This window comes from Streptopelia decaocto (assembly GCF_964273445.1).
Source record: "Streptopelia decaocto genome assembly, chromosome: 7".
NCBI lineage: Eukaryota > Metazoa > Chordata > Aves > Columbiformes > Columbidae > Streptopelia > Streptopelia decaocto.
Genome location: NC_138661.1, coordinates 29,520,231 through 29,546,867, shown reverse-complemented (window position 1 = coordinate 29,546,867; position 26,637 = coordinate 29,520,231). Strand labels below are relative to the sequence as shown.

Sequence of the window (26,637 nt, the reverse complement as noted above, 5' to 3'; positions counted from 1 at the left end):
CTTTTGGGAGTGAAAAGACAAGAGGCATAAAGTGGGCATAAATCAAAATATAGGCAGTTCCATTTAAATGTAAGAAATAGCTGGTTTAATGAGGGTGACCAAATGCTGGAAGAGATTGCCTGGAGAGTTTGTGGAGTCTCCATCCTTGTGGATGTTCGGCACTCGGCTGGAGAAGCCTGCTCTGTTTGACTCTGCTTTGGGCAGGGGGGTTGGACTGGGCTAACCACAGTTTTTCACATTCTCTGGGAGGAATTGATGGAAGGTTGACATCCTCGCCAAAGGACAGCAGAAGAGCAAAGGGTACTTTTGGTCAGTGGTAAAGTGGGGAGTAATAGTCAGTATCTGGTAGCTCAAATTTCCTTTTCTTTTTTTTGCAGTTCTGTGTTAGGTTAGTTAAACCGATTTATGTAGTCAAACCACTGTGTACAGGGCTGTATGAACAGACAGCTAAGCACTTCTAAAAATTTAGTTTGACTGTGGATAATGGGAACACTACATAATAAAAGTAAGAATGTTTTTTAATTAGTTAGAAATATATTAGTACTTCTTCAGAAAAAAAAAATATTGTGGTTTTCCTCCTTTTTAGGATCTTCGAAACCAGCTTTATGAATCTTATTATTTAAACTTTATTTCTGCCATTTCGAGAAGTAAACTGGAAGATATTGCAAATGCTGCCATAGGTGCTAATGCAGTAGCTCAGGTGGCCAAGGTAAGAAAATCTCACAGTCTCTAATGTTAAAGATACTACCATTACAGGTGTTATTGCGTTCTTACGTGGCCACTTCAGTGCCATACACAGCTTTTCTGACTGAATCATGAACAAATAAATGTTTAGCTAGATTCACAGTCAGGCATAGATTTACTGGGGGGAAAAAAAAAGGGAATCTCAGTCACCTCAGTAATGCAGCTTAGTACTACACTTCAGCTTAGTTAAAGGTGCTGCAAGACCCTTGTGCTAAATGATAAGAGGGGAAATATAGTGGTTTTAGAGTATTGCCAATCTCATCAGCTCATTAAGTGCACCCAGTGCATATATAATACTTTGTGTTATCACTCAATCGTCACACAGGTTTTTTTAATTCATACATTATATTTGCATTTCTTTCGTTTAATAGGTAGTTCTGTAAAAGGTTCAAAAAGAAGTAGCAATAAATCACAAACAGATTTTTTTTTTTTATGTTTCACTCTGGACTCTTCTGACCATTATTCCTTGATTTCTAGGTGTTTGATCAATATCTTAATTTTATTACTTTAGAAGATGACATGTTTATATTGTGTAACCAAAACAAAGAACTTGTTTCATATCGTGGTAAGTAAAATTTGTATAAAAATTATACCAGAATATCTAAAGTTTAAATTTACTTTTGAAGTTGTAGCTAATACCAAGCAAAGATTTTATTTTGCTTTGATCTGCTCAGAATTCAGGATAATCTGTTAAATGTGTAGTTTAAAGTCATGAAGGAAGCAGTTCTTAGATACTAATTTCAGCATTTTTACTACACAGCTATTGTAATATTGAAAAATAATTATGTATTTTTAAATAACAAATTTAATAAAGCAAAACTGCAGCATAACCTTATATGGATAGTACAGCTTTTTTATATGTGGAATAATATGGGAAAAATTTGATATTATCTGCACATGTAGATAAATACTGTGGGTAGCTGCTCTGTGGAGGCACCACTGTTTTGTCGTCATCCCTTCTGCAGTTCTTAAGGAATTAAGTATTTTGTTTCTGTTTGAATGGTCAGTTGGAAAGTTACTGTAAGAAATGCAAAGCAAGAAAGATTACTTTAACTGATAAGAGTTTCTTGTATCTTCTGGAGAGTGACCAGTCAGTACCTGCTTTTCTTATTCAAGACATGAAAACGTGGGGGTATGCAAGGGGAGGTGATTAGGATCAGGGGCTGGAGTAGCACAGGGAAGAATCTGGGAAAGGGCATTCTAGAAAGTAATCCACAAAAAGGGCTGCAAAGCTGACCCTGGCAACTACAGGCTTGTCAGCTTCACCTCGGTGCCTGGCAGGGTTATGGAGCAGATCATCCTGAATGGAATCACACAGCACCTTCAGGATGGACAAGGGATCAGACCCAGCCAGCATGGGTTTAGGAGGGGCAGGTCCTGTCTGACCAACCTGATCTCCTTTTATGATCAGGTGACCTACCTGGTGGATGAGGGGAAAGCTGTAGATGTGGTCTATCTAGACTTCAGCAAGGCCTTTGACACTGTCTCCCATAATATACTCCTGCAAAAGCTGGTAGCCCATGGCTTGGACAAGTGCACTCTCTGCTGGGTTAAGAACTGGCTGGAGGGCCGGGCCCAGAGAGTGCTGGTGAATGGGGCTGCATCTAGCTGGCGGCCAGTCACTAGTGGTGTTCCCCAGGGGTCAGTGTTGGGTCCAGTCCTGTTTAACATCTTTATTGATGATTTAGATGATGGGATTGAGACCATCATCAGCAAATTTGCTGATGACACCAAGCTGGGAGGGAGTGTCGACCTGCTGGAAGGCAGGAGGGCTCTGCAAAGGGATCTAGATAGACTGGAAAAAAGGGGTGATTCCAATGGGATGAAGTTCAATAAGGCCAAGTGCCGGGTCCTGCACTTTTGCCACAACAACCCCCTGCAGCGCTACAGGCTGGGCACAGAGTGGCTGGAGAGCAGTCAGACAGAAAGGGACCTGGGGGTACTAATTGACAGGAAGCTCAACATGAGCCATCAGTGTGCCCAGGTGCCCAAGAAGGCCAACGGCATCCTGTCCTGTATCAAAAAGTGTGGTCAGCAGGACAAGGGAAGTGATCCTTCCCCTGTACTCTGCATTGGTGATGCCACACCTGGAGTATTGTGTTCAGTTCTGGGCCCCTCAATTCAGGAAAGATATTGAAGTGCTGGAGCAGGTCCAGAGAAGAGCAACAAGACTGGTGAAAGGACTTGAGCACAAGACCTATGGGGAGAGGCTGAGGGAGCTGGGCTTGTTTAGTCTGGAGAAGAGGAGGCTTAGAGGTGACCTCATCACTCTCTATAACTACCTGAAGGGAAGTTATAGCCAGGTGGGGATTGGTCTCTTCTCCCAGGCAGTTAGCAATAGGACAAGGGGGCATGGGCTTAAACTCTGCCAGGGGAAATTTAGGCTGGATATTAGAAAGAAATTCTTTACAGAGAGAGTGGTCAGGCATTGGAATGGCCTGCCCAGGGAGGTGGTGGACTCACCGTCCCTGGAGGTTTTTAAACTGAGATTGGACATGGCACTTAGTGCCATGATCTCGTAAATGGACTGAGGTTGGACCAAGAGTTGGACTTGATGATCTCTGAGGTCTTTTCCAACCCAGTCGATTCTGTGATTCTGTGAAATGCTGGTTGCTTCTGCAAACATGCGAGCCAAGCGTGCCAGCTTCTTTGTAAAATTTTGGAGTTGCAAGTCAAGTCAGTTTCATGGAACTCTTTTGTTTTTTTCCCTTTTCTTGGGACTTGTGTTGGACTTTTTTTGGGAACCAAGCAGGAAAAGTGAGTGGCTGCCTTAGGTCAGTGACCTATAGTGTTAACAGCAGCTCACATCAACATATATACTACTATACTCAGTGCTTTAGTGTAGACACAGTGTCTCCAGAAAGCTTCACATAGTTAATTCCTGGTTTATTTGGATGCAGTGACCTGGTAGAGATGAGAAGTCTATATGCCTGACATTTGGCAGTGAGAATTTTCTCCTCTCTTGCCCGATTTCTAACGTCAGTACCTTTCTGTAAAACTGAATCCATAATACTGAATTCTGTCTCATGCTGGGGATTGATTCCATTGTCAAAATGAAGGGCATTTTTGTTTGAAAAGCAGACTTTTCATTTTTTTCATTTTTTTTACTAAAATCAGAGTTTTAGTAATACTTGGGGGGGTTACGTGTTTGTGTGTATGATAGCTAACATGGAATTTGAATTAAAATGACTGAAAATGTTTTGAACCTGTCAGTTTCTGTGTGATTTGTTTTCTTCTCCTGGGCCTCTGAAATTTGCCACACAACAAGTGATTTCACACTATATTTAAAGCAATCTAGAAGTGGGCTATTTCCAAAAACTGATCGAACAGAAATCTAATCTCCCATAGAGAGTGATTAGTTTTCCATTAGTTGCTGAGCCGATCCATCATGCTGTGTGAGTTCTAGATCTGATACAGGCAGATAGTAGGAGTGCAGGGGTGAAGGAGAGGGGTCTTTTTTGTCTTTGGAGAGCAACCCTAGCAGGAAACTGCCAGTTTTTTGTATTTTTGTAATCCGCATACAGTGTAAATCTGACAGTGATGAAAGACAGCTGCTGTTCTTGCAGAAGCACTGCCATGTGTAGCCATGCATGGAGCTGAATGGGTGAACTAACAACAAATATAACAAAAAGGGTTAATTTTCAGTTTCTTGATTTCCTGGCTGTATGACAGCATTTGTAGAGAGGTAGCTTCAGAATAAGTAAGTGTGATAACATTCTTCAGTCATGTAAAAGGCTTTCGCAGACAGAAAGGTGATAACACATGTAGTAATGGACAAGAAGTGATGAGCTTAAATTGCAACAAGAATCTGGTCAGATATGAGGAGCACTTTCTAACATGAAAGGCAGCGAAATATTACAATAGATTACCTGTAAATATTAGGGCATTTTCATGAATGGGAGGCTTTTGGAATTGGTTTAGACACAGAAATAACGTAGGTTTACCTCATCTTTGGGCAAGAGGTCTGACTAGATAATGCCTCAGGCTCCCTTTGGTTCTCTTTTTCTATGACTGAGTAGAAGGGAAGAGTAAATGGGTAATGTTGGCATAAAGTCAATGTTCCTAGCATCCTGTTTGATGCTATTTGAATACTTTTTTACCAAATTTGGATCAATTTTGTAAACCAAGAAAATGTAGGAGACCTAAGCTTGCTTTTCTGTAATAGATGCATCTCCAATAAGCTTGTTACAGCGAAGAGGAGTGTATATATAAAACATGATAGAACATTTTACTGAAAGATTATTAATGGAGTTTGACAAAGGTTGACCTAAAGAGCAGGAATATTGAATATTTGTGTTGATTGCTATGATACAAAAAAAAAAAAAAAAGGAATGTGCTCATAAAATATGCATGTTACACAAAATTCGAAAGCATTGACACTATGCACTTTACTAGAACATCATAAATGAGTACCTTAAACATAATAATAGGGAGGGAGTTAAATTCTAAAATTGAGAAAGGCAAGGAAGTAAAAATAAGATTATTTTTGCCCTGTAAACTGGGAGGTAAGAAGAGCCCATTAGTTGGAGAGAACTAGAGAATGATAGCCTCAGTTAACTTCAAAACTTTGTCATTACAGGAAAATACAGATATTGGGAACAGTCTGGCTTTCTTGGTGCTGATATTTCAGAAACTTGAACTCAGAATAAAAAAAGTGCTGAAGGGAGCACTCCTATTGCTGCTGTCATCCTGGAAGCCTAGTAGAAAGTGTGGCTTACTAAGTATAGCTGCTGATAGAAATTGCTGATGTAATCCATCTCTCTAAAGTTCTTAGAGGACAAAAGCTCGGGAACAAAAGTGCCTTTAAAGTAAGAGAATTATTATGGCTGGCCATGCATAAATTGGAATGGAAGGCTTATTAATGTTCAAAGCTTTAAAGTTCATTTTTGAAGAAAGAATGTAAGACAGGTAGTTATTTGAGAAATTTTTAGAGGTAAAATAAAACAAAGGGAGGATAGGATTTATGGCATGAGTCCTGAGGTAGTGCTTGACTTGAGACCTGTGATAAGATTAGGTTTGATGTTTCCTGTTGGCTATTGCACTCTTGTCAGTATTAATTATTTATTAGAAATGTTGCTTCATGTCTTTTGTTCTGACCTAAATATGTGAGGGAAATCTTTCTATCTGCAGTGTGAAATGTTTTAGAACTTGGGAATTACCCCTAACCAGGGGACTGACATTAAATTTATTTTAAAAAGAAAAAAAAAAAAGATAAAATAAAAGGAATGTCTATTGCAAGAGGTGGGATTTAGAATCTTTAAATAAAGAACATCACAGTATGCAGTTATCTATAAATTACACGAGTAATTCTTAAGGATTTTATATCTGAAAAATGGTTTCCAAGTGGACGACCATTTCTGTTCTGTAACAAGGTTTTATGGGAGTTTTTTAACAATGTAATACTAACACAATCCAGAAGTTACAGTATGCATTGTCAGAGACAATTGGAAAAGATTGTGCAGTGTTTGACTTTATACGGTGAGCAATAATTAAGTTCTCCCATATTTTTGCTCAAAAAAAGAAAAAGCGGGGGGAGAAAAAGCCAATGGATGTGCTAACAGGGGAATTTCATGATTTAATCTCTTTGCAATAAAAGCTGTTGGCTATTAACAACCATTAGGTAAGAAGAGGATCGATTTCTCAGTGTTAAAGTGGCATAAACTTCTTTAACCCTATTCTTAACTCTTTTCCACACTGTTCTAGCCATTAACCGACCAGATATAACGGACACAGAAATGGAAACTATAATGGACACTATTGTTGATAGTCTCTTCTGTTTTTTTGTTACACTTGGTAAGTTTTCAAATTCTAGCATATTTTCCATATGTTTTCCTTTTAGAAAAGATCCATATTCAATGAGATGCCTAGAATTTTAGTGATTTCATGTTGGAAATTAAAGGCAGAATTAGATCTGTGACAGAAATAGTTTGTGGAGTGGGTTTCTCAAATCATTACTACACATCACTGCAAAAGACAGTAAAGACTGCCCTACATGGGAGTTGAGTGTCAGTCTTCAGTATCAATGGGAGAATAATACTGAAGCGCAAAGGTTTGGATTCACTGTTTTTACAAAATCCTAGTTTGCGATGAAGAGCAATAGTGCTTTGAGTTTGGCTTTGTAGCTCTCAAAAAATAAAAAAACCCAAACAAACAAATAAAACACCCCACACAACCAACCAAAAAAAAAGCAAAACAGAAAAAGAAGAAAAAATAATCCCTCACACAAACCCTGCAAAGATCTACCTGAAATACAGGAGAGGAAGATGTATTAAATTTACTTATTGTGTTGTGAGTTTTCATGACGTTTAATCTATGTTCTCAGTGGACTTATCTCAGTTAGAGATAGCGATTCCCAGCTTCCCTTGTAGGAATGCTACAGGGCAGTCTGTTCAAGAGAGATTCCCTTGGACCTGTTGATTTCTTTCAAATGTTAGCATGTTGCAAAATAAGTCTCCTTTATTCAGTCACTTAAACTCTATGGTATTTGAATTTTCATATTTATATAGATAAGTGAGAAACAGTAGCTAAAGGTTTTGACACCTGAAAGCCAATGAAAAATGCGCTTTTGAAAATAACATTACCTTGCAGTGAGTTGTAATGGATATATTGTGGTAGTGGTGTTATAGTGCTTGTTATAGTTTTTAAGGGACTTCTCACCTTTTGAAACTAAGTTTTAATGCTTCTATGTGAGACAATGTCCCCTCCACAGTACAGTAGCTATCTTTCTCATAAATTGCTGTATGAGGTGTTCACCTACTTTTGTAAAACCTTATTTGATATTTCTATATAGTATTTTTTGTTTCATATATAAAGACCACAAGAGACAAATTTAATATGTTTGTATTGTCCACTTGAAAAATTTCATCTCAGAATGTTCCTAAAATTTGTTTTATGAAAAGTACACTAACTTATAATCTGAAAATTATAATGCAAGTAGCAGTCAATGTATCTTTTATTAGGAGCTATTCCTATAATCAGATGCTCAAGAGGAACTGCAGCTGAAATGGTGGCAGTGGTAAGAAACTGTTTTCTAAACAAGTATCATTTTAAAACTTTCCTAAGAGCTTGTTTACTTTTCTCAATACTAGGCAGAGATCTAGTGTCATCCTTTTCCCTATGAAGGAAATAAAACTTGAAAGGAGATACACCAGTTTTCCTCTCTGATTTCAGTTCTATGGAACTCACCTGTAGAAATTGTAATATTATGGAATCAGCTGATGAGAAACTTAAACGTGAACAATCATTCCTAATCTAGAGTTTACTGTGATTTTCTGACAGGCATTATAATTACAACCATTAAGCTATATCTACACAGTTTAAAAAGTGGCTGTCTGGCCTGGGCTTTTCTGTGTGTCTTAGTAAGAAATTTTTATTTATCTTAGTGGAAAACCCCGTAAGTGTAAGACATTTTTACTATACTGAACCAGCTCACATTGAGCTTGGTCATCAAGTAGGGATGAAATTACCAAACTAAATTAAAAATATCTGCAGCACTGTCTTCATTAGGAGTCACTGTGTTTTGTTTCTTCTGTCTTCCTCATGTGTTTCTTTGTCAGTGAAGTCTTAATACTGATTAGACCTAAGCATTCAGTGTGGATGCATTCATATTGAGGGTCATCTCATTTTTATGCAACACAATGTGGCAGCGTCTGACTGCCCAGTTTGCTGCTTCTGCTTTGGTTCTCTCTTGGTGCCTCCTACTGGTATTTTCTATTCACATGTTTAGGGAAGGTGTGCTCACTGTCAGGAAGGAGATTAGTGGACATAAAGGAAGCATCTTCTATGTAGTCCTGGATATAGCTATGTGCTGGTTTGACTGAAAATGGGTTAATTGTCTTTGTGCAGTTAGAAACTTTTTCATAGCAAGCATGCTCATTATTTGGACTTAGATTGAGAACAAGCAGGTAACACCCTAGCACAGAACTAATGTTTTTGATTGCTCTGGTGTAAGAGCCAAGGGCATTCTGAGGGGTCTTCTAAAAGGTGTGAGACATCGAGATAGGCAGGGCAGAGCTTGACTGACATCCAGATTGATGAATAAGAGTATTCCACCCCATTAGTGTCATGCTAATGATTTAAGGAGAGTTGCTCTTCCAGGTTGTTTAGCTTTTTCTCTTGCGCTTCCTCTGTCTCTTGTTCTTGCTAATGATGTGAGGGAGTTTCGGTTGGGATGTTTAGCTTGGCCTTTTGCCATCCTGCAGAGGCCTCTGGGCTTTTCTGCCTTTTTCTTCTCTTTTCTCTCTCTGGGATCAGCTGTTTGGACCAGATGTGGCTTGCTGGGACTGGCTGCTCAGTTGTGGACAGAGTTCATGAGGAATTGCCTTGAGTATCTTTTATTTCTATTATATATATATTTACTAGCAGTGTATTGGTATTTTGTTATTTTATTAAACTGTGTTTGTCTCAATCCAAGTTTCTCCCTTCCCTTTTTATTCTCTCCCCTGTTGGGCAGGGGGTAGGGGGCAAGTGAGCAGCTCTCATGATTGTATTGCTAGCTTGGGTTAAACCACAAGCAGCTATAAATGCTGGAGGGAGAAAATAGAAAGAAGAGATTTCATTCTTTCACATACGTAGTGGATCTAGACTTCCTGCAGCTAAGACACCTGTAAACTACCAAAATAGCACAATACATCTTCAAATGTTCACCTTACAAAGAGGTTAGGAAACACCTGGTTTGTTGTTTGTTAAAAGCTGTTTTGTTTTTTCCCCCCCCTCAGAAATTAGATAAGAAGCTCAGAGAGAATCTAAGAGATGCCAGAAACAGTCTTTTTACAGGTGACGCACTTGGAACTGGCCAGTTCAGGTATGGTGTCTTTCATATTTCAGTTGTCTGAAATATTAGCGTAAATCACCACTGTACTGAAAATTGTATTGACAAGAATTTGATTCAAAATCTATATTAAAAGAATTTATATACTCTTGAGCGAGTTTTCCAGTCTCTTAGCGTAAGTGATTTGAAAACTTTTATAGCTAGTAAGTGTGCACTCCTAGGTCAGTGAGACAGGAATTATTTAACAAACTGGGTGGTTTTGTTCAACCTTTAAACCCAGCAAGAACCAAGCTCCTGCAAAACCACACAGTTGACAGAACCACAATATGCAGCTGGCTGTCTGAACATATCTGTGAGCAACCTTTAGTCCATTGAAGGCAAATACCCGTTTTCTCACTTGTGAGCACTGTTATCGGTTGTCGTTGTGTCTAAAGCAAGTATTTCTCTGCCAACCCCTAAATTCTACCAGAGGAGGATTGCTTAAGGACTACCACTTGGACAATTAGATGCTTAAGGACTGTTAAGTCATGACCATTTGAATCCTTCGAGGAGAGAGGTGAGAAGAGACATTGTGGATGCTTGCATGTATCTGACAATGTGTTCTCTGTAGCCTCCTGTGTATACCGTTGCCCCCAGATAGCTGAATACTTCAGAGGCTGCCTCAGGAAAGTGTATTACAGGAGTTTACACTGTACTGGAAAGGTGAGGAGATATACTGAGAATACTGTAGGAAACAGTTATGATCTCTTAACTGGATGTAAAATAGTAATCATATTTGTGTCACAAATTAAGACCAGAACTTGGATAAAAGACACAAAAACCGTCAAGGGTTGCAAAATGGAATGAGCTCGAAAGGTATTAGGAGAGAATAGCTGTAAAGTACCAGTTCCCTCATTTTCATGGGAAGTGAATTCTAACCACTGGCTTGTATTCCCGATAGTGTAGCATCATTGCCCTCAGAAAATCAAAATGCAGGGAAAGGGAAACATGGGAACCAGCTAAATGGCTTCAGATGTTTAGTTTGGTTTTCAGAATCAGTTGACTAAGGCTCTTGAGATTATATATCTACTTGAAAATACTTACTGCATGGACATCCAGAGCATGGAATTAACATGCTTTTACTCTGCTCAAATACACTGTAATTTGGCCATCACATTTACTATAGGGTTAATGTGCTTAAGGGAAATGGTTGCAATAATGTTCTGTCAATTCGCAGCCTTCCTATCTTCACTATAAATGTTTCATGTAATCATAACCCAAGACATTAAGGCATGTCCGCATACTTTTTTCCACTAAATTGAGTATTGATGGAATTAACACAATGCACCTCAGAAGTTCATATTTTTTCCTTTATGGATTTCATATACAAAGAGAAAAAATAAATTAAAAACCTTTGAGAGAGAGATTTTATATTTGAGGTTCATGATGGCTCTAAAGGTCAAATATTACCCACTCAGACAGTTGTTTGGAACTCAAATGTGTACCCATAGGAGGAGTTATTAGTTAATACCTAAAAAACTAGTTACTGTTCAGTGTTCTGACTTCTGCTCAACATTTATGCATTGTTAATTTGACTTAGTAATGATTAAAAAAAAAATAATGATATTTTATTTTGTACTAAGACAGCATTTCATGGAATTTCTGGCAGTGATCAGCCCCAGATGCTTTGGGGAAGGATGGAGGAACTCTGCAGTAGGCAGTTTGGCTTTTAACTTGAAATATGATATAGAAGGTGGTTGATATCACTCAGGATGTTACTGAGGCGTTCTAAACATGTTTAAAGAAGTACTAATACAGTGTCATCTTTTCAGCTTCCAAAGGCCCCTATTAGTCCTTGTTGACAGAAACATAGATTTAGCAACTCCTCTACATCACACATGGACATACCAAGCTTTAGTGCATGATGTTCTGGTAAGAATAAATCTGATCTTGTTACTGAAACTATTTCTTCATTCAGTTTTTTATAAAATTTAATACCATATTCTCTCTTAATCCAAAATCTCTTTGTTTTATGTGAAACCTGTTTATTAAAAAACTATTTAGAAGATTTTCTCTAGAAGGTTTATTTAGCAATAACTTCTAAAATGGTTAAAACGGAGAAATCTTTGTATTATCAAAAGATAGGTAATTCAACAATCCTAGCTTTTTCTTCAGTAGTTCATGATCTTTTATGTAAACTCTAAATGCCATCAAGTGCAATTCAGTTTTGAAAAATAAATGCTTTTAATGGGTTTTTAAACTGATCTAGTGTTAGTTTGAATTTCTGGTTTTCTGGTTTTCTCCACAAGGTGGTGTAGGTGTTCAATATAGAGTTACCAAGTGCTATAATGACACTACTGTGAGGAATCTAAAACAGAATTTTTTAATAATTTTTTGGAAATTCAGATAGCCATAAACCACTTCTGTTTCCTCAAGTTTACTGTATCAAATCAGTAGTAGAAATGTACTTGAATGAAAGCAAATATTATTTACCTAAGATTTATGCATTTTGTATATAGTGATGGATGAAATAATAGAAGATAATATGAGTAAGAATAGTTACTGTCTGGAGGCTTTTTTATATGGTAGGGTTACACATGCAAATCATTTCAGTATCTAGCTTTGAGGAATATTTTGGTTTTATTGTTGAGACTATTAGAGGAGTAGGTAAAATGCGCACATGCATGTATGTGTTTGTATACAAAGTTGGTTGTGAACTGTATAGTCCTACATATATAGTCATACATAGTCATACATACAGTGTTGTCCAGAAACTTGCATTGCTATGATGAAAATATTTTAGCACTAATGGGATGCTTTAGGACACTTTAAAATTCCATTTTATGTAATTCACTTTTCATAAAAAGTCCCTTCATCTTAAGGGTGCTTTTTACAAATAGACAATTGTTGGCCTGGTTTCTTTAGGAAAGGCATATATGAAAAAAACACAATTTGCACTGTGTTTTCTTCAGTAATGATTGAACTGGCCAGACACTTGCAAATAGAAGAACCGAATTTCTGCAGGTTTCTTTTGAAAAATCAGTGAACGAGTAGGGGATGGAAACCCAAACAAGAATTTTTACGGCTGTAAATGCTATTTCACAAGGTCTACACTTCAGTTTGTTACCTGCCAACCACTTAATCAGCAAATACTCACTTAATAGCTAGTAAATCCATGCAGTGCTCCAGGTATTTACCTCCTGCTCAGCTGCTGGGTAGAGAAGACAGGGTTGGGTGGCCTCAGGCACATGTTGACGTAGAGCTTTGGTGCATCAGGGTGCAGAGGGATCAGAGATGTAGTGGAAGCTGAGGAGAACTAGGGCTGCAAGTATGGAGAGGTACTAGAATAACACTAAAAGAATGATTTGAAGATCCTTGGGTAGTCATTTGTACTGCATCAGGCTTCAGTTGTTTCGCTGGAACAAATGGTTAAATGTTGCATATTGCTTCTCAGTTTTGACTGAGTTGATAGGATGATAAATTTGTCTAGTGAAATTGTAACCAAGTGGCCTGTGATTCCATGTCAAAGAGAATAGTTTAATTTCAAAACCAGTCTAGTTATTCATCTTAAAGGCAAGCATGCCAGGTTCTTCATGTACTGAGCATAATGTTTCATGAAATAACCGCAGTAGCCTTTTAAAATGCCATAAATTTTAACCATGAAAATGTTACCAAGGCGATGATTATGTAAACTGTACTTTCAAATAAATTGTTTTCCATTTAAGTTCTCAGTTACAATGGTCCAGGAATTTTGTGGGGTGTTGAACTAAATGCTAATCCAACCACAAAGTTGTGTGCTACATCTGTTTAGATTATAATGATGGTGTTTCTACACATAAACAGGCTTGTATGAAGAGATTCCCATTTTGGAATAGAAAACCATTTTAGGAGTAGATACAGGAAAACTGGAGACCTGGATAGAAAGCCTTATAAAGACAAAATGGGGAGGCAAAAGGAGGAAGACTCTAGTCAATAAGAATCATTTTAGTAAAACTTGTAAATGCCAAAACTAACTTGGAAACTAACTTGGTCACTGGTGAGTTAAATTGAGACAAAACAGATTTCCATCAAAAATTACAGCTGAATTTGCAATCAAATGATATTTTTTTCCTTTAAGTTTTCATCGAACATATGTACTTGAATTATACTCTTTTTTTGATGAAGCATTAAAGAAGTCTTGTGAGATGAGGTTTGTGCTCACTGACTGCATGTGCTTCCTTTGAGTAGCTACTTGGTTTTGTTTCTATTCTGGAATGGATCATTTATAGCATTTCATTTTAAGTGTAAACTCTGCCAAGGGATAACTAGAAACATTTTTAAATTTTATTTGACAAATTTATTACAGTGATCTAGTTCTGTGTACTGTAATGAACATAATAAAGTGGAGTTTTATTTCTGGAAAAATATCTCTTTTAAAAGATTTGCAGCAGATTCTCTATAGTTGAAGATTTGCCTGTTCTTATTGTTATTTGCCAAGCAAAGAGCACCTCTGAAATTTTAAGCGTTCTTGAACAGGGTTAGAATTAAGTCAGCAAATGGAATACTCATTAATCTTTGTTGAAAACCAGAGGGAATCTGTATGCAGCAGAAAACACAGAGCTGTCCTTAGCAAAAGTAGTGGGGGAAAGAACCAGAAGACGCACAGGGAGCAGCGCACTGACATAATTGTGTGAGCATAACTGTCATCTAGCAAAAAAATGTAGTTTCTAGGTTCATGTGCCTATGGAAGAAGAAGAACTCTATGGAGAAATAGCAGCTTTCTTGAAAGCTGTTGCTTTATCATGCACTCACTATTTCACCAGTGTTTAGAAAAACAGGGAAAGAGCTGTGAAGGTGCAGTGAAATAGTCCTCACAGTGGAGATTCCTGTTGTTGATGTCATGAGCTTTGCAGCTTTGATACATTTGCTGTAGCTGTGTAAGCAAAATTTAGCCTCAAACATTTTTTTGTCTGCAAAACAAACTCTTGTTACTTTCAAGTTTTGGTCAGTTGTTAGAGCTCAGTTATTGCTAAGTAATTTATTTTCTGTACAGAAAACAGTGTTCAGAGTCCGGTGTCAGAAGACTGCTTGCATGTGAGACAATCAGATGTCTTTGTTTAGCATTAGTTTCTTTGTTAGGCATTTTTTCAATAAATGTGAGTAATTTTGGAGTTCTGACATTGCTGTTGTTATTATCTAGTTGGTATATGTTTCCTGTCCTTTTAAGAAATTCTTATAATCATCTGTGTTAATATTTTTAGAAAGTATTCTGGAAGATACTTTGTTGAGTATAAAAGACATTAAATAATTTAAACCTGTCAATATTTACACAAGATTTGTCTTTTTTTAGGATTTCCATTTGAATCGAGTTAACTTGGAAGAATCAACAGGAACAGAAAGTTCTCCAGCAGGTGCTAGACCTAAGAAAAAAAATAAGAAGTCCTATGATTTAACTGCATCTGATAAATTCTGGCAAAAGCATAAGGGCAGGTAAGCTATAATGGTACAGAGTTTATATTTAGTCAATAAAATTCTAAGTATTCTTCATAGTACGTTAGTTCTATTTTTAAGCTTCTTTGAAAATATTTTTTGTTTGTTTTTTTAAGGAATGATCTTTGTCAGTATTATTAATTGTATATTAGCTTGTTGTTACAGAGCACAAAATTGTTCTTATCAAAATTATATAAAAATATTGAAAGCAGTGAATATTTCATATAAAGTTTAAGTAAACTTACAGTGAGATATTATTATTTTCACTGATTTGATACTGTTGCATGATTTGGGTTTTGGTGTTTCTGAAAACGTTTTCGTTATCATCTTGATCATGCAACCTCTCTGGTTCTAGTATTGCAATTTGTTGATTTAACTGAGGAGCCTAATGCAGAGTGTCACATTAGTCCTTTTCCAGAGGTAGCTGAGTCTGTTCAGCAAGAACTGGAATCCTATAGGGCCCAAGAAGATGAAGTCAAAAGACTTAAAAGTATCATGGTAAGTTTTATCACCTATATGTGTTTTATGTAAAGCATAACAGGACTTGTAGAGATGCTTAGTCCATTCTGTCACCACACACAAAAAACTTGTCAGGACATAGTGAATTTTAGGCATAATACAATATTAAAGATAGAGGAGGTTCAATGTCTTGCATTTATTGGCGTTACACATATAGCTTCCATAATAACTGTAAAACATGATCCAGACTTTCATGCCATTATGAGAAAATAGTTTTTAAACGCACTGACTGTATTTGCATGTGTGGTCTTGCTGTTTATTATGAAATACAACTTTTATTCATCTTTCCAAACCCTTCCTCAAAACCCAGGGTATAGAAGGGGAGGATGAAGGAGCAATAAGTATGCTTTCCGACAATACAGCCAAGCTAACTTCAGCTGTCAGGTAAGTAATCAACAGTGCATTATTATTTAATTAATTGGGAACCATTTCTAATTCCTTCTGTCATTTTGCATTTAATATCTTTTGAATTAACTAGCTTTAAAAATTGGCTATTCAGCTCAATAATAGAGTTTAAATACTTTATAATTATGGTGAAGTTTAATGCAATGTCCTAGAGAAGTACTTGCCCATTTGACTTCCACAGCGTGTGTATGAGCCCTGTACACATGACTTTGGAGTGCTTCCTCAGAAAAGCTGAATAACCTTAGGTGCATCATAGCTTTGCTGACACTTCCACCAGAAGAGCTTCCTACCTCTGCATTCCTTCCTTAAAAAGAACTGTTAGTGAAACATGTGGATAACATCCTTCTGTTATGAGAATCATTACATCTATACTTGGTCATTTTTTAGTTCCAATCCTACTGTATTCTATAATTTTAAATTTTAATAATATCTAAGGGTCCCTTCCAACCTAAACTCTTCTATGATTCTATGATTTTACACAATACACAATTCAACTAACTGTGCAACTCAGCAGGTTAGTTTGTATTTAATCTCTTCAGCTCTCTTCCAGAACTTCTGGAAAAGAAGAGGCTCATTGATCTTCATACAAATGTTGCAACAGCCGTTTTGGAGCATATAAAGGTACGATTGCTCTCCAGCTTCAGTTTTCTATCAGTACTGCTCCTTACCTTGAGAAACACATTTGAGCAGGTGAAGTAGGATAAGCAAGTGGGCCTTCTCAACTGTGCTACCTTTTACAGAAATCACTGTGTAACTATTTACTGTTGAAGAGTGAGAGGGAATTAATTTTGAATGCCTCTGTGTGGAAAGTGAAGTGAAAATAGTTTTTAAATGCACTGACTGTATTTGCATGTGTGGTCTTGCTGTTTATTATGACAACTTTTATTCGTCTTTCCAAACCCTTCCTCAAAACCCAGGGTATAGAAGGGGAGGATGAAGGAGCAATAAGTATGCTTTCCGACAATACAATAGGTGATTCTTCCTTATCAGAATTTACTGGTATGCTCTCATTTTTTTATGGTGGCATAACCTTTAGTGTGGGTTGAAGTCTTTCCAAAATCAGTTTATGATGGAAGCGTCTCGTTTGCTTTGGAGATGTGTCATGGCAAGTTACGACTTTAGTCCAAGCAATTTTCCGTTCTGTGTGTGTTTATCAGAAGGATACTGTTTACTGTTCATCAACAAAAATGATACGTAGAAGTGTGGCAATAATGATGCAAGTTACTAAACTGATCTTTCCCACTGGGTCCATATTAGATGTCCTGTGCATAATTTAAGCACTTCAGAAGGATGCTTGTCCTCTTTCCTGTTTAAGTCTGCTGCTCTTGTATTGGTGAACTTGCAGATGGCTTCAGGATCAAACAAAGACCTTGGTTACTACTAGGATAACTAGGAAGATGGATCTGTTTTCAAAATATGAGAACAGAAATCATAGATGAGGCTTTCAGAAACACTGAAGTTCTGGTTTTGAAAGTGATTCAAGCACAAAATCTCACTGAAAATAAATAGAAAATTTTACCCAATGCTATTTATAACTCATAGAAGGCAATGTGTTTTGAAGCTGACTTTAACATATGTAAAGTGCATAAAATCTGTCCTCACATATTACTGCTACTTAATTCTTTAAAACTAAGCACTGTAAATGCACAAAGGATTCATTCTGAATGTTAATGAATAAATTAATTTTACATATTTATAAAGCTGGCAAGAGATATAAGTGTGTCTGTGTGGCTCATGACTGTAGGGGCTAACTTATCTGCCTTTGCAGTATTGGGCATTTCAGTTCTCATATCTGGCAATTTGAAAGTACTACATTAATACTATTGAAAAAAATAAGTAGAAGTCGACAATGTCGATATTTACCGTAGGGTCCCTCGACTGCAGCGCTCTGCTGGCCTGCAGGCCCTCTCCTCGGACTGGGAGCCTGCTCTCACAGAGCTCCCAGGGAGCGGGGACCCACTGCTCCAAAAATGATCCTTGATTCTGGTATTGTGAAGTGCTCAGGCTCCAAACCTCCTGATTCTATAGCTGTCAAAGATGATTGTGAGACAAATGAGCATGCAGCTTCTTCAGTATGTTGATGATATGTGCATTTGTATCATCTCTTACTTTAGAAAGGATCACTTCCTTCATCTCCAGATATTTAGGAAACTATCTTAAACTAATGCAGAAGTGCATGTTTTTTCTGTGGAATTTACCTACATTAAGCCATATCGCTGAATGAATATAAAGTGTCTTCCAACTGCTTTTTCTGCCCACTTTCTCCTCTCTTTTCACTCTCTAGTGTTATAGCATTACAAAAAATATCTCTCTCGAGGTATGGAATTTTAATGTGCAGGATGATATGCTACCTAATGGATTCTTGAAAAATACTCTTAAAAAGGATGCTATCTCAGCCAGTACTTCTTACAGAAAATCTGATCGCACCGTGAGGCTGTGGTTATTAGGTTTTATATACAGTTAAATAACTTAATCAGGTTATGATAAGAGAGAATTTTTTTGGCAAATGCCCGGTTATGAGGGGCTAGTATGGCATCATGCTCTTCCCCAGCTTACTGTATTTTCAGTTTTAAAATCATCTGAAAGCACATTCATACTTTAAAATAAACTGTTTGCATTGTCCCTCATGGTTTTTTGCTACATTAAGTATTTGAGCATTTTTCTTCACTACATATATCAGTGTGAAGAATCCTACAGGACCTACTTTAGATATACTAAGTGAATTTAATTTTTCTTGTGGTCAAATTTTAGTGTTCAGTTTACAGCTGCTTTCCACATTCTCTTGGATCATTTTCTAAGACACAGCAAGAGGAAACCAGAAATTAATCACATACTTAGGGGTCTTGGCAGTTTTCTGGCACAGCTAAGTGTTTAGTGAAATAATGGAAAGAATGCATCACTTTTTTCATAAAGTGAACTATCAAGTATTTATTGTCAGTGCTTAGAACAGATGCATCCTTGTTTGCATTGATTTTTTTTTTTTTTTTCCCCTCTGAAGAAGGTGGTGACTGAAGGACTGTACCCAACAGATAACAAATTTAGAACTAGAATTATGGAAATCTTTCTAGCTGATTTAGAGTTCAGGCAGGTGATGCTTGTCTTTGCCTGTCATTTTAATGCGAATACTAGGATTACTGAAGTATGTTAAATAGTGACATATAAAAAGGTGTACATGTACATTTTTCTAAAATTATTAATTGAAGAAGGGGTAGATTACATAACATCTTGCTAGAATTCTATGCATGTGAATTTAAGTGGCATATTTTTATGTGAATTGTTGTCTGTCTTAGATTACTTACTTTTCTTTGGTTTAGGTTTTTTTTTTTAATTCCTACATAATTTTCTTATCATGTATCTCTAATTTTGCTTGATCTCCAGGCCTGATACTTTGAGTGGCTCCATTATCTGGTTGCCACATAGCCTTTCAAATTGTCAAATTCATATTTTGTAAAGGAATTCCACCATTTTAACTATCGTGTTTTAAATGAAGTTACATTTTTGTCTTACCATGTGAACAGACACGATATGTGTTTGTGAAGTATATATGTCACACTGGTCCAGGCTGTTTTTCTGTAGTTCAGAACTAATTGAGTAACTTTCCAGTGAACAACAGCTTTTTTGGAGTTCAGTTACAGTGACCTTTCCAGCATCATTCCGTGCAGTTCAGTCACAGCGAACCGGCTGTAGCTGCCACTTTGAGTCTTTTCCCAGAGCTTCTCTTCCTCCTGACAGGAGTACACTGTAATTACCTGACCCACCCCACTTATTCTAGAGGCTGCTATTTCTGGTTGTTTTCTGCCAGTATCTTTGAGATAGTAATTTCTTAGAAAAGTTCTTCTGCATGTTCTCTCTCTAAGAGGAAGAACCTTTCTCCTTTAAAGACAAAAGGAGAGTCTCGTCCTTACAAAAATGACCCTCTAAGAGATTTCAATGGGTCCTGCTTCCACTTCTCTGCTTAAAAGAGAAGGAATTTTGTGTTCATTTGGAAGTACGGTACTCAGGTAGAGATGCCCACGCACTTCAGTAATTTACCCTAAAGTAAGTTTTGTCTTACAAGCAGCCTTTTTCTAAAGATGCCGAGTTGAAAGCTTTCACAAATATATTTACCAAAAAAAGTCAAAGCAAGCTGAAGCATTGCACTTCAACTGCAATGTGTCCCTGAACTGGCAGCCAGAAAGGTCTCCTGAATGAGGGGGGTGTGGAACAAGATGTCATAGCAGGAAATCAACAGCAGGAGGCAGAAAGGCAGAAACTGTAAATGTAAACAGATCTTTATTTTATTATTGGGTTTTATTATTATTTTTCTTCACCCTGCTTGCCAGTTTGGCACCTATGAGAACCTCTTCTTTGCTGTCTCTCTATTTAATCTACAGGATTGTTTAGCTCCTATTCCCCAGCTTTTCCTTTTGGCGTGTCTGAGTTTGCCGTTGAGTGAGCAAAACTGTACTTAATTAAATTAAATGGGACATCTGCTTCTTATCAACACGTCTTAGACAAATTGGCTTTCGGGAAGTAACTGTCTCATTGATGTGGCATATCTGGGAAATCTGTCAAAAGGTAACCAGTAGTGTTTAGGGCTATTCTATAATCCATATATTTGTTGAGGTGACCATCTAATTCCTGGTGAACCAGTATAAGAAAAATATTGCCCTAGTTAGCATCTTTGACAGTAACCTTTGTTAGTTACCTAGTGAAGAAGCAGCTGAATAGACTCACCATATTGATCCATCTCTTTAGTTCGTTCTTTCATCGCATCAAAAAGAGAGTCTCAAAAATTTTAGGTTGCTGCTTACCTCCGATGTCCCTATTGTGGATAGAAATTAAGGAGCTGAAGTTTTAGGACTTTGAGTGAGTTTGTTCTCCCTGAAGAGTACTAAGTTCACACTTCAAAAGTAATTTTCCAACATTTTTGAAGAGAGTGAGTGTAAATGTACCACTTATGTTTCAGTTTAGGTTCAAAGTGTAGCAAATATATACAACCATTGAGTTTTCTTTGCTGCAGTTAGTCTGTTTTGTTCAGCAATCTTGGTCAGTCATAAGGTTGCACATGATTGAGAAGAATTTTACCTAGTTTATGCCTCAGGTAAGCTAATAACTGTAAATTTATTCTTACATTTGAAAGTATTTAATGTTTGAATTACATAATTTTATTTAAAAGTTGATATGTGAATGAATATAGAGAATTAGTAGGGGTTGATTTATGTTGTACATTTTTACATGCCATCTGAATAAATATGTTTTGAACAGGTCACCAGCTAAGATAATAAGGGCATTGCCAAATTCAACAATAATATATTTATCTTAATAAGATTAAATTTCCACATTTCAAGACAATCCTTTGTTTGTTGGATTTTGCCCTTTTGTCTGGGAAAATATTTTAAACTTAAAAACATTGAATCTAGCTCCCTGTAAGGAGATACAAATGTAGTTAAAACACAAAAAGCAAGTGAATTTAATGGAAAAACTGTAAAAATCATAGTGGTTTCTTTGCAATTATTTTATCTCACTAGAGAGAGTTAAGGAAACTATAAAGCTGACAGTCTCCAAGATGCTGTAGAACTGAAGTCACAGAACGTGTCTGATGTGCCAAATGCCAAATTGCATCTGAAATAAGGACTTGCAAAAAGGCTGGTAGTTCTATTTGGACTTTAATGTAACATAACCACTCATAATCACTTTAATTTGGCCTAAATACAGGTTTTACAGTAGCATAACTACCAAAATTTGTCTGACTGCTCTTCTAACATGAGCTCAAGGTAAATATAGCTTGAAACAAAATCTAGCTCTTTTTTGTCACTTTGTACACATTAAATGTAGTTGTAGTCACTATGACAAACAGAAGACACCCTTCTGCCCCTAGAAGTAGCAAGTGATCCTTTTTTGAGGACTCTTCATGGTAATTTACTTTAATTACAAGCTTCCACAAAGGTTTTAGATTAAGTTATTGTTCTGCAAGTAACTGCTCTTCTCAATGAGTCCAGTAGATAGTGAGTGATAGAAGTGTTATATAGCTACCTGTATCATTAGCTGATTGTCGAAGGCTTTCAGTATTAAAATATTATTGTGACTTACCTCTTCTTTTTTTTTGTATTCTCATTTCCAACGCTTTTTTTATGAACTTAAAATACTCAGAAGGTGAGATATCCTAAAATCCTTAGCTAGAGAAGTATGGGGTTTTTTCCTTTTTTTGGGGGGGAGGGGTGTGAAATAATGATTTTTAAAGATTCCACTTCCTTATTTGTGATCTCAGGAACAATTTTAGTAGAATTCAAAAACATGTGAAAACCAGTCTTGTGAAGTCTTTCTGTTGCTGTCATTACAACAACCAGTGCCCTGGGTTAGACGGTACCATAACAGTTATATGTTATCAGTGAAAATTTCCTGAATCTCTTAACCCAAGGAAAGCCCCAGTGACTCTTGCCTCACTCTGGCAATATAATTTTGGTCTCCCAATGGGTACGTTATGGAGTCAAAACACTTCCAAGGCAACGAGATCCATTCTGCCCGTCTCCTCTTTGAGCCAATGTGTGGCTGAATGTGTCCAGACACCAAGATTTACTTAGTTACGGGATATTAAGGTTTTGTAAGCAGAGTAGTTATAACATTTGTTGTGATGCTACAGTTTAATGTTCAAGCGCTCATAGTGATCTGTGATGTCATGGAAGTTTTGAAAATAAGTTTTAGAATGCATTTTGCTATGTTTACATTGTACGTTCATGATACAATGGTCAAGAAGTGCAAAGCTTGGCGGTTTGTGCAGATATATTGCAGTGTGGTCACTAGTTGCATGCATGGCCATGCCGTGGCTTCCATAAAGCTGTTGCCTTGTTAATTTTGTGCAGTCCCTGTGCCATCCTCCTGAAAAAAAAGGATTTTTCACAATTTAATCTGCATGTGTCACTATATAATGAGAGACTCCTTTTCTGGTATTAGCAAGATAATCTAATTATTAAGTCCTCCATCTTTGGTGTGTATGAATTATTGCAAGCCTTTGATCTGAGGTGTTTTTGTCAGTACCAGTCCAAGTTGGCAGTTGCCAGCTTTCCTCTGTGATGATGCCTTAACATATTCAGGAATTTCACACGTTCATCTTGGTTGAGTAACTGCCTTGTTGACTGAGGGACTTGAGTTTCAACATAAATTTGATATAATATTGACTAGAATATTATTTTTTTCCAGCATAACACTACATATGACAGCATGTAGTTTTCAGCTATGGCAAAACCATAGTTGAAAACAAAGCTGCTCTGCCAGTTTAGTATTTGCATGTCAGACATTCCTTGCTTAACTTGTTTTTTACTTTTAATATGAGATTTATATAAGTGTCAATCTTCTTAGAGTCAGTAAAAGCACATTGTTGTGCAAGCATTAGTTACTTTTACTGGTAATTTATTTTAAAATAAATTTTTAAAAACAATCCTGCTAACAAAAACTATGTAGGGTTTTAAAGAGGAAATCAATATTCTTTCACAGAGTTACGATGTTAACCATAACAGTTACTCTTAAACAGAGTCGAAAGCTGGATGTGTATTTTGAATACGAGGAAAAAATAATGAGCAAATCCACTCTGGATAAATCTCTTCTGGACATGATTTCTGACCCAGATGGTGAGTACTTTAAATCTGAACTTGGCATAAAATTTGTTAAGATGTACAAGAAATCTGTACCTGCTGGGACTTAGGGTTTGGTGAAGAGCTTATGTGTAAGCTGTGCAAGACTGGTAAAGAAAACAGCTTTTTCTTGATTTTTAGTAGCAATCTAGGGAGTTTAGTATTTTGGTTGAGTAATATCAAAAATATTGGCAACATTTGCAGCTCCACTAAAATGCTTTCTGAACTACTTGATTCTGAATGTCAAAATATTTTCACTTCTGTGCTTCTCTAGTGTTTATTAGTATAGCTTGGAATTGTGTGGTCTGAACAATACTGCTGCTTTAAAATCCTATTGCATGTTTTGTAACACCTACATACCTCATAAACAGAATGGAAGAGGGCATTTCGTAGAATTTCATTAGATCATGGAGTTGTAATGTAGGTACTTCTTGCTTGTGTGAAGAAAGAGGGATGGGAGAAGGTGGAGAGAAAGGGAAACGAGAGGTAAATTGGCCAGTTCACTGAGTCGCCTCAAGTTCTGCACTCCTTGACTCAACTGTGGCATGTCCATTTTCATCAGCCAAGAGCAATGCATCCCAGCCTCTATTTCATATGCGGTTCATACATAATAAAGCTTTACACACTGTGTGACACTCAGGTTCTTTATTAGCAGGAGTCACTAGGGGTCTTTCTGTAGAAGCTTGAGAGCAGAATGGGTTCTCAGCTTTTCACAGCATCTCCTCTCATTTCAACCTCTCACAACCTGAGGTACGTCACAGCCCCCTGACAGATTTCAATGACATCTGATACCAGTTGGCCAGAACAAAATAACCCACAGAGCAAGACTGTAAAACTTACGACCACTGGCCTTTCTGCATATTGGCAAGTATATTGGCAAACCTCGAGCATTGCAGAGACCCAGGGTTCCTGCTCTTTTCCCAGTATTCTCTTAAAGAAAATGTTTTGTTACTGCATGCTTATGTGCATAGTCTTGTAGCTACACACTGGACATAAGGTCTGCTTGGAGTTTGTATAATGATTCATATTTAAACAAAGAGTATATATAAATCCTGCTGACCGTTTAGAAGAATCTTTTATTAGTGTCTGTGCTATAGAATCAAAAGGTAGTAGAAGAAATAGTACATGATTGGTAGAAGTCTGAGCTAAAATTTTACAGATCTCATATTGGATCAAGTCTAGAAACTAACAGACTTTCAGAAAATCTAATGCCAGGCATCAATCTGTTGTAATTCAGTAGAGACAGTCATTGCTAATATGAAGCTAATAAAAAGACATATAATCTGTATTGTCATTAAGGATCAATGCAAACTTGTCCTTTTCCATGTTCAGAATTAACTGTTCATGTACTATTTTGAGTTCAGCTTTTATGCTCACTTGAACTTAGTTATAAAACCAGAAATTATTACGCTTGCTAGTATTTCCTACTGGACCAATTACTTTTTAGCTGAATCCACATTTTTTTATGTGTTTTTAGATTGCAATATAAAGCAAATTGTTTTCCAAGCCTGATGATGTATCATATCAATAGTCCTGCCTGTTAAGTTCCTGGTTTTTATGCAGGAGAAAGATTAGATTTCCAAGCTGGAGTTTTCCTTCATAACCTAAGTGTTCAGGTGTTCACAGCAGCACATTAGCATTTCATATGTGGTCCCTAGGTTTACAATAAGTTTATATAGCAAAAGGATTTAAGTTAAATCACGGTTATTATTTCCGGGCACGCCATCTTGTGAAACTGGCCAGCTTCCTATCACGTGATTCACTGAGAAATACCAGCAGAAAGTATTTTGAAGGAATGGTGCATCTAGTCTTCCAGTGCTTTCCATGGCGAGCCACTTGTTTGCATGATCTGTGGGGATGCTTGTCCCATGGACGATGACACCTGCAGAGCTCTTCACAAACGCGCTCAGACTTGACCACCAAACAGCTTCAGGCTTCAGCCTCCCGTTTCTCACTGTGTTGTGCTGATCTGCTGCTCAGGGCTGTCAGCTGCCTCCAGGGCGGTGGGTGTTGTTACATCCTGGAGTGATAAAATGGGAGCTACTGGTTTTGCTTTGCTCTAGTAGTTAATCAGTAGCCCTAAAGGCTGCAGGCTGGGATTTGAGTGGAAAATAAAATTGTTCTGTTCTAGGTTTACCGAGTTAAGTTTTCTTCAGAACGTTTAGCACTCCCCCTCTCTATGCTGTCACGGACCATAGCCTAGAAGAATATAGCGAACATTTTACAGGCAACTGACCCAGGTCTTATTGCTGTTTCTCACAGCTATGATTTACATCAGTAGTATGTCAAAGTACTTTTGCCAAACAAAGTGATTTTTCCTAAGATTTAGTGAAGTGTGCACAATACAATCACAGATGTTTTTTAAAGTTTATTATCTTTTAGTAAGACAAATTATCACACTCCTGCGAGCAGAAACCTTCTAGGAGTTTCGAAGATATGGTGTATAGACCCAGCGAAGGAAAAGCTGCTGAGTGCCAGGGGATTCCAGTTGAAACTGAAACTTAGTGATCAGCAAAGTACTGGAACAAGCTAGAAACGAAGTTTCCAAGTCCTTGGCAGCAACCAAAGTCACTTACCCTGTATATGTAGAATGTTCAAGGGCTTTTTTTACGCAAGTGAACTCCAAGTGGATGTCTACCTTGAAAGTTGGCTTTTGGTTTAGATAATACAAGGTTTCTTCAGTTCTTGATCTTCTGGCTTACTGGTATTTGGTAAAGGTTAATAAAACTTCTTTCCCAGAAAAAATTGTACCAAGTCATAAATGTTCATTATGACAGCTCTTACTCTTAACTTCTGCCAAACTAAATATATGCTCACATATAAACAAAAGTTGCAGATTAGATTAAACGATCCCCTGCTGACATGATCCACATTCCATAGAGGGGGGAGGAAAACACAAAACAAAACAAAAACTGAAAAAAAAAAAAAATTGTTTTTCCCAAAAGTACAAAAAGTACATTTTAATAAGATATTGCACTGTATCTAAAGGTATCGAGCTTTTTTAATTAAGCATTGGATTACAAATTTGAAGCATTTATTTTCAGAAATTGTACTTCTGAAATCTTTGTTTGAAACTATGGTCTGTACTAATAGTGATTTTCTTCTAGAAAAAAGTTGATGGTGTTCAAAATTTGCTGTAGT

At 37.0% G+C, this 26,637-nt stretch overlaps 1 protein-coding gene across 2 annotated transcripts in view; it reads left to right on the top strand.

Annotated features, from left to right (window-relative positions):
* Positions 1-26,637, top strand: part of SCFD1 (sec1 family domain containing 1) — a 54,513-nt gene that overhangs the window by 6,367 nt on the left and 21,509 nt on the right. For both annotated transcript variants that reach the window (XM_082057626.1, XM_082057625.1), the window contains exons 5-15: positions 587-709; positions 1,222-1,309; positions 6,448-6,537; positions 7,704-7,759; positions 9,462-9,547; positions 11,326-11,425; positions 14,823-14,962; positions 15,370-15,460; positions 15,792-15,865; positions 16,426-16,507; positions 23,397-23,493. In XM_082057626.1, the coding sequence (XP_081913752.1) occupies positions 587-709; positions 1,222-1,309; positions 6,448-6,537; positions 7,704-7,759; positions 9,462-9,547; positions 11,326-11,425; positions 14,823-14,962; positions 15,370-15,460; positions 15,792-15,865; positions 16,426-16,507; positions 23,397-23,493 (1,027 nt within the window). The remainder of the gene's footprint in view (positions 1-586; positions 710-1,221; positions 1,310-6,447; positions 6,538-7,703; positions 7,760-9,461; positions 9,548-11,325; positions 11,426-14,822; positions 14,963-15,369; positions 15,461-15,791; positions 15,866-16,425; positions 16,508-23,396; positions 23,494-26,637) is intronic.